Source organism: Seriola dumerili, unplaced genomic scaffold, assembly GCF_002260705.1.
Source record: "Seriola dumerili isolate Sdu_G_001 unplaced genomic scaffold, Sdu_1.0 BDQW01000017.1, whole genome shotgun sequence".
In the NCBI taxonomy this organism is placed as follows: Eukaryota; Metazoa; Chordata; class Actinopteri; order Carangiformes; family Carangidae; genus Seriola; species Seriola dumerili.
This window is the reverse complement of record NW_019174272.1, coordinates 5,537,149-5,546,274: the sequence shown is the minus strand read 5'-3', so window position 1 is coordinate 5,546,274 and position 9,126 is coordinate 5,537,149. Positions and strand designations below refer to the sequence as shown.

General features: G+C 41.2%; 1 protein-coding gene across 1 annotated transcript; it reads left to right on the top strand.

The window, feature by feature from the left end:
- Positions 1-2,148: 2,148 nt before the first annotated feature.
- On the top strand, positions 2,149-7,961 carry LOC111230373 (alpha-1A adrenergic receptor-like). The gene is made up of 2 exons (XM_022757084.1): positions 2,149-3,049; positions 7,095-7,961. Exons 1-2 carry the CDS (start codon positions 2,152-2,154, stop codon positions 7,637-7,639), a joined length of 1,443 nt encoding a protein of 480 aa, XP_022612805.1. The 5' UTR covers positions 2,149-2,151; the 3' UTR covers positions 7,640-7,961.
- The last annotated feature ends 1,165 nt before the right edge of the window (positions 7,962-9,126 follow it).

Sequence of the window (9,126 nt, the reverse complement as noted above, 5' to 3'; positions counted from 1 at the left end):
TGTGCGAAGCATATTTGACCCATTGCATTGTTGTGGTGATGGATGGATGGATGGATGGATAGATAGATAGATAGATAGATAGATAGATAAGATAGATAGATAGATAGATAGATAGATAAGAAACACACTCAGTAGAAAAGAGGGCAACTCAGATGAACTTTTAATTTAGTCTCAAATAAAGCAGCTTAACAAAATCCGAAAATCGTCAACATGGCCGCACTACTTTTACTAGTCCCATCTAATCTACGTTTAGTTAAGGAACATCCACATTACAAATGTCAGTAATCTGCAAAGGATTAATTTCACATCTGTCAAAGTGAAGGAATTTGCATGGCACTAAGACATTGTTTTCAAGTTAAAGGATGAAAAATTTCAAAATGAATTTAATTTGATGTATCAAAGTCAGAGGGAGCGACTCAGGCCAAAATCATCACTGCTGGAGGAGCAGCGCACAGTGACGTCACTTAGAAATCCAACTGAGCAACTGGATTCCTCATTTAGCTTATTTTATATATAAATAGATAGCCACAAAGGAGAGAGGCTAATATTCTGGGATGACAAATGTTTAGGGAATAGTACGACATTTTGGGAAACATTCACGTTTCCTGAGAGAGAAGATTAATACCACTCTCATGTTTGTGCGTTACCTACGGAGCTAGAGCTAGCAGACAGTTACTGTAAACATCTAGCCTGGCTCTGTCCGTAGTTAACAAAAACTGCATACCAGCACATCTTAAAGCTCCGCAATCAACATGTTATATATATTAAAAAAACATCATGCAAAAAACAACAATTTGTGGTTTTGCTGGGAGCTATTTCTTGCCCAGGCTAGTGACTTCCAGGAAGTACTTGTAGGCAGATTTTGTTATCTTTGGACAAAGCCAGGCTAACTTTTGCCCCCTGTTTATAGTCCTTATTTAAGTATAAGGGAATTTCCCCAAAATATACACGCAATATTTGTTTAAATCCATTCTGAAGTAAAGGTTCAATATAACTACACTTGAATACACACACATCAATTAATGTCAAATTGTAACTGTGTATTAGTTTGACCTCTAGCTGTAGAGGCCATAGTGTGATATTGATTTGTTTAGAGGGATAAGAGTCATGTTGGGCTTATCTTGTTGTAGGTCAGTTGAAGATCATATTAGCACCTCAAACGGGCAATAAAACACACACTAGGTCTTGTGACTGAGGTGATTACATTGTTGCCTCTCTTCAGCTATTCATATTCAGCTCAATGCCTCTAGACTTTTAACTGTGTGATGTTTCCCAGACGATTCAGTGAAACAAGCGACTAGTCAGTCGTGATACCACTTTCTTTATTCCTCAACCTCACATTATGTTTAGTCGATAAGCGCAAGATGAGGTTGTGGTCACATTGATCTGACAGCAACAGTGGCTCAGACATTGTCTCCCGCCCACAGTCTTGATTGATCTGAGCCGAAGAAACATGGAAAAGAAAAAAAACCTGCAAAAATGAAACAATAGACCAAACAAGGATGAATGCTTTTGTGTTTTAGTGTATGTGATGGATGTATCAATTCTCTCAAAGCGGATTCTTCTGTCTCTTTTCAAAGGAACTGTTGCTGTATCCTGCTTGCTGTGTTCAAGTTGAAATTGCCCCCTGCATTCAACGGGAGGAACCTGGATGCTGCCTACTACTCACCTACCATCGAACGCAGAAAAGTGGTTTCTCGCTCCAATTTTTAAGAAAATGGACTTGAATTTTGTGCCAAAACTGCAGTTTTGTCTAAATGCGTACACCCATTGTGTATCCCATCTATAAAGCAACAGTGATTTTGTACCAGCTGCATAATAACAGTTAGTTTTAAAACATTTTCGAGATGGATTTCCTTTCAACACAGTAGGTTTTGTCTGCATATATTATACTTCTCTGTCAGTGTTTCTGCATGCATCCTGTAGTTTTATTTTTTATGATGCATCGCCAACGTAATGGCTCATTTGCCAGAGGCATCATCATTCAAATTATGTTTTGACAAGACAGACTTAATGTGATCATTACTCTAATGGCTTTTATGAGAACGCCCTGATGTCCCTCTTCTGTTGTAGTGAACTTAAATAGGTGCGTGTTTCAGTCTACCTTTGCTGCACAGGACAGTGCCAAGCATCAGCATAGAACTGGAACAGATGGTTGCTGCGCTGGACAACATGACCCCAGCTCCTCTGACACAGAACTGCTCCAACTGCAGCCAGGCTTTACCCCCAGAGTTCAACGTGGTCAAGGCTGTGGTTTTGGGCTTGGTGCTTGGTGTCTTTATTGTGTTTGGAGTTGTGGGAAACATCCTGGTAATCCTCTCAGTAGTTTGTCATCGACACCTGCGGACAGTGACACATTATTTTATAGTTAATCTGGCAGTGGCAGATTTACTGCTGAGCTCCACTGTACTACCCTTCTCTGCCATTCTAGAGATCCTGGATCGTTGGGTGTTCGGACGGGTTTTTTGTAATGTTTGGGCAGCTGTGGACGTGCTCTGCTGCACTGCGTCCATCATGAGCCTCTGTGTGATCTCTGTGGACCGGTACATTGGAGTCAGTTATCCTCTGCGTTACCCAGCTATAATGACAAAACGCAGGGCTCTGCTGGCAGTGATGCTGCTGTGGGTGCTGTCTATCATCATATCTATTGGACCTTTGTTTGGCTGGAAAGAGCCGGCTCCACTGGACGAGTCCGTCTGCAAAATAACAGAGGAGCCGGGTTACGCTATCTTCTCTGCTGTGGGCTCCTTCTACCTCCCTCTGGCCATCATACTGGCCATGTACTGTCGAGTTTATGTGGTAGCTCACAGAGAGAGCCAGGGTCTGAGGGAGGGCCAAAAGACAGAGAAGTCAGATTCAGAGCAGGTGATACTCAGGATACACAGAGGCAACACAACTGTATCAGAGGATGAGGCCCTTCGCAGCCGCACACATTTTGCCCTTCGACTGCTTAAGTTCTCACGTGAGAAGAAAGCCGCCAAGACCTTGGGCATTGTGGTTGGCTGCTTCGTGTTGTGCTGGCTGCCTTTTTTCCTGGTGCTACCCATCAGTGAGTATTGTCATGTTTATTCTTGTGTGTGATTATTGATTGAGTCAGATGATGACCAAGACCTCTGTAGCATTTAACAATTATGAAAGACATTACCTCATGATACGAACAGATATGAGTGGTATTCTCATTTTACGCTAAAAAACAATTAGCATATTTCCCAAAATCTACTGGTTTGAAGATGCACAGGATATGCCTTTTAACCTTTTAATCAATAAGATTTCACAGTTTAAAAGTGCATCCACATATTTGATCACCTGCACTCACACATAAGTCTGAAAGCCATTTTCTAAACTTCTCCATTAATTCGTTTTATAGATCCATTCATCGATTTATGGTGCTGCCAGGTTTTTAAGTGCTAGTTAATTTAATATTTTGGTGATGTTACCTGAATTGCTCCTCTGTGGCGGCACATTGAAGTTACTTCATTCAGACAAGCCTTGTGGCCTCTTGAGCAGCGTAGTAAATGCTTTGACTCAGCCAGGTAGACGTTCTATAAATAGCCTCAATAAATCTTTCAGATCTGTGACAGCCTCCAGTGCTCCCCTGTGTGTAAACAAAAGCACAGAATTTCAGACCAGTGTATATTTTAAACAGACCCCTTGAGTGTCAAGTGTCAAGCCGTTTCTTTTTTCCTTATTCTCTCCCTTGTGTCTGTGACTCACATCATCACCATGCCAGTCCGGGAATGACAGATAAAGCCATCACATTGGTGTCAGACCTTATATGATGTTCCCTTCAAGAACACCCAGCTTGACGAAGAGAAGCTTGAAGGGAAATCACACAGCTCTCCAACCATGCACACACTATATGTGTTGGTGTCAATGTTGGGGGACTGTGACAAGGAAATCCGAACCAAGTAGATATGAGATATGGCAAAAACCTCACAAATCCCACTGGGTTTTTATTTGTTCCATGCTCTCATGCTTGTAAATATAGCTGCTACCATTTGGCTGAGTACTTTCCTGACTGGGAAATGAGGAAAAGCCTCAGCTTACCAATGCTCCCTCACGAATGCTGGCGTCAGGCTGCATACCGCTGCCACATATGTCTGTGGACAATGATAGATTTAGCAGTGAATCACCGTTTTGATGTGGCCCTAGATAACTTATGACGGTCTGATTTGGTTTGTTGGAGTAAACATTGTTTTGTCATCAGAGAAAAATAAATTGTGGGAATTTGATAATGTCAAAATATCTTAAAAAGGTGAGTTGTTAGGCTCTGTGTTTATTTGCAGATTGTCCTCCTCTCTCCTTGACATTTCAGAAGTCCTTCTCAGGGACTACAAGGACGTGTGAAGATAGCCATTGCTAATTTAAAGAATAACTTTCATAGGGTGCCCCTGTGCCAATAGATGTTAAGACACTGACCATGAACTGAACCTGTCATCTTTCTTCCATCAAGGCATAAATCTTCCCTAGAAATATATTAAATAAATAGATAAAGATGAACTACATACCAGGCCTAAAATCCACAGCTTTTCAATGCCCTTTCTGGTTTAAAGCTTCAAGTTGGGGTGTTGTTGAGAAGGGACAGAATGGACAGAGGGTAGTTCACTGGAGGTAAACACAAAAAAGATTTTCAGCGAGTGTTAAGTTTCTCTTTAAAGCTGCACTAATGAGCTTTTTTATATGGACAATTGGTCAAATTACAATGTATAATGTGAGAAGGGTTGTTTAAAAGCAGCTGTTTTCAGTGAAAAAACAATATGATAAACCCACTGTATGCTTCCCAGCACTAAACAGCGGACAGACAAGTTAAAGGGACTATTTGTAAGTTTTCTCTGCCATCGAATGTGTTGGTGGTGGTGACTGTCGACTGACAGAAGCTTCGGGCAACGTTGTGTTTATAAGACAAGAGGTTATAATACGCCCTCTGAACAGCGCTACATCTTTAAGGGAGATTGGACACTCCAGTGAGTCACTATCGGAAAGTGACAAGACAAGCGTGCCAACTTGAGTAGAGGAAAAGACGTGATAGGGACAAGTTACCATTGGCTTGGCTGTCGAATGCTTGAGACAGTTATTTGCAAGTAAAGGAATGAAGTTCCTGGCAATGTAGCAATAGCAAAACAACTAGCGTGGTGAACACAGAGGAGTATTCAGCAGCTAAAGAGCCATCCCAGGAGCCTTTAGCTAAAAGGAAAGTGAATACTAGACTTACATTCATCAGTTTGCCAGAAACATGATTGCAAATGCAAATGTTACTGTGTCTGCAGGATTTTTCAATCAGCAAATGTTTGCCAGAACAATTCTATAAGGTCATGATATATAACAGTACGCCTTGTGTTTCCAGCTTGTTCTGCAGCCCCCAAGTGACCAAAGAACAAATAATGCTGCTTTAAAATGAGTTTAGTTTTGGGACGTTTTAATGTCTGTGGCACTGAAAATCATATTTCACACCTTAGTTGCAGCAGTAATGACACAAAGCTTGCTACTAATGGAGGTGATGAATGGTTTCCCCCTATCCCCCCCTATCTCTTCCATGAATGCACTATTTTGTTGCTGTTTGGTCAAAACCTTGTATCTCAGCAACAATGACAAACAGCCTTTGTAGCAGTCTTACCACTGATTTTTCAGGTTATCCAACAGATTTTGGAGGGGGCTCATAAACTAAAGGGTCATATAACTTTCTCAGCCCAAAATATGTTGTGTTTTAGTTGAAGGTAACATAAAAACAACTGGAGTCACACAGTTTCCACATGACAACAGGCACTGATGCTTTATTGATTTTGGAAAATAATGCATTTTTCCAACAGCTGCAATATCTTTCTTTTTCCACTCAAAAAAGTGAATCTATCAAGGGTATCGGCAATAATAGAATTGTTCTTTTTGGCACAGCTGGGGATGAAATGTATAAGCTGCACAGGCACAAAATAGTTTGCTCTCATACTCTGCACACCTCTTCTTTCTCTCTCATGATCTCATTTTTCAAAAGCCCACATTTAACCATCTGCACCAGCTCACCCAATAAAATATTTCACAAGACAGCTTCTCCCCTTCTACCTCTGAAGATAGATGATAGATAGATATATTACAGCCACACAAGAAGTCAGCCATTTTATTTTAATGTTTTACTGGCAGCCACTGGATATGTGAAGAGTCACCAATATCAGGCCTGCATATAATGTGCTCATTAAGCCATTTTCTCTGCTTCTTCATTAAGGATCCCACTCACACTCCTTGCTGTGAATGCTTCCTCTAATCAAGAGCAGCACAATTTATGACAGCAGTTTTAATAAAATACTTAACCTTAATGGCAAGTAGGGAGCTTTTTCTTAGTGGAAGCAGGATAGATCAATTAAAAAATAAATCGTCTTAAGTAGATGTAAATGAGGGCAATGATGTGTTTCTCTAAGTAGTTGCAGATCATATGTTTATTTCATATAACCACAACCTTTGATGGAACAGATACCAGAACAAGTAACTGGAGCTCTAAGAATGGAACTTAAATGATTTTAGATAACTGATTTGAGGGACGACAGTGTTGGTCGGTTCGTCAGTTTACCACTTTGGTTCAGTTTGCAATATCTAAATAACTGTTGGATGGATTGTCATAACATTGTTTATGTCCATAACTCACCCCAGAGGATGAATCCTGATGACCTTGATGATCTATTGATTTTTCCTCTAGCACCACCAGCAAGTCAAAAGTTTTTCACATAGTCTTATTGAAATAGCTTGGCATATACTAGACTACCAGATGTTCATGTTCCCCAGAGGATTATTGATAATAACTTTGGTCATCCCCTGACTTTTCATCCAGCACCACCATGAGTAAAATTTGCTAGAGATATTCAAGTTCCCTATATCCTGCATTTACATATAGCTTTATTTATTATTATTATTTATTACCAAGCAGCCTCAGCTGTACCTTGTGTTTAGTGATAATTAACAAATGTTAGCATGCTGAAATAAACATGGAAACTATTACCTGCTGAATATCAGCATGTCAACATGCTAATGTTAGCATTTAGCTCAAATCCCTGCTGTGCCTAACAGAGCTGCTAGCATGACTCTAGACTGTGTGTCTTATGTCTCCACAGGCTCGATATTCCCTTTATACAGACCCTCTGACACTGTGTTCAAGATCACCTTCTGGCTCGGTTACTTCAACAGCTGCATCAACCCCATCATCTACCCGTGCTCCAACCAGGAGTTTAAGAAAGCTTTCCAGAGTTTACTTGGAGTTCACTGTTTGAGAATGACTCCCAGACCACACCATCATCACCTGAGTGCAGGTCAGAGTCAAACACAAGGTCACGGCCAGCCTCTCGCTCTGAATCTGGAGGCTCCTTGTCGGCTAAGTCCCTCTTCGTCTATGGCCCTGTCCAGAACACCCTCGTCCAGGGACAGCAGGGAGTGGAAGGTCTTTTCTGGAAGCCGTGAAAGCAGATCTGGACCGGCCGAGACGAGCAGGGCTAAAGTAGCCAAACTCTGCAGTAAAGGCTTCCACCAAACCTGCTGCTGCTTCCTCAGTGGAGGGACTCCCCCACAGGAGTCAAACTGCACCCAACCCCCTCCTGTCAGTAACCTTCCCACCATTAGAATCCACCAACTGTCCCTGTCGGAAAAAGGAGAGCCTGTATAACCACTGTAATCCTTCATCCATTAGTCATGACTCCCCTTTCAAGGTCACAGACGAGAAGATATTTCCTTTTGCTCCATTAACATCATAAAGGATGAACTGTGCTGGAATGGCTGCTATGACATTTAAATTTGAAATATCTCTGCTTTGATATCATGCTGTGATTTTTCCTGGATGTATGATCGTCAAAATCTTCCAAAGAAATATCACAAGCACTATATATTAGCCCTTTTAAGAAGATATATTGTATGTTACCCCTTTAACAAAACAGCTTATTGGCTTTCTAAAAACAAGCTACTGCAAAATACAAAATACAGCGTCAGCATATCACTGACATAATTATATCTTTTTTTTATCACAAAAATCTATTAAATCAAATTTTGTTTAAGTGTTGAAAGCAACCCTGTAAGTACTCCTCTGAGGTGGTCCAAATGAAAAGATCCATATAGTGGAAAAGCTGTGAAATTATTTCCTCTAAAGGACCAAAAGATTTTGAGATGTTTACATATTTTATATTACAGTAGAAGAATTCAAATGTATAAAAATGTAAATAGGAAAGTTTTATATATTGCATGATTTCACCAAATGTTTCAGAAATGCTGGTCAGTGGTGCTCCCGTCGTCTCCAGAGTTTGCCTAATGTTGTTCCTGTTGTCAAAATGTTGTTTGTGTACTTCTCTGTACACAGTAAAAAAAACCAAGGGACCTTGCGTACTTCCATGTCACATTACAATAAATTTGTATGACATATTCCTAACAAGGGATTCGTGGGGACATATTTGGACTCTTTTCGGGTGTTTCATTGCTTTTCTTTGAGGGGAGGGGTGGGGAGGTTGATTCACTAAATATATAGCCCCTGAAAACTTGTAGTTCATCTATCCACATTCCCATAATTTCATCTACCTCTGAGCAGTGCCAGATGGTTGTCTTAATATACTCGTGTGGAATTTTAACTGACCTTGTGGTTGCTGACCTCAATCCTGACCGGCCCCCAAGCCTCTTAAAAAATCCAGCAGATTTAGAGATGTCAAATGAAGTCATACACAGTCTCAGACATTCTTCTCTCAGGCCCGTACTCCTTGTGTTTCTGTCTCTTTTAGTCACCATCCACATACAAAGCGCAGAGTCTTCATCTCAGCCCTCTAAAGATCTTCAATGTGGGGGCGGTGTTTATCAGTGCAAAGGTGAAAAACTGAGTGTGTTCAGTGTGAGTTCAAGACCGCAAAGTGTCTCTCTGTTTACGCAGAGGCATCAAAGGGCAGGAGGACAACCTCTGCCAGCAGAATTGATTTATTTTCTCTTGGCTGCACCCTCTGTAGTAGCAAGATGCGCTCCCTTTTGTGAGTCTGAGAGGGAAGCGATGCACTCGGCATCATTAAACCAACATCCTCCTCTGCGCCTTAAGTTCACTGGTAGAAGTGGAGTGGACAGCTTTCCCACAGGGGAGGGCCTCGGCAATGCAGTGAGAGTGCTTGTCTGTGTCCGCGTTGT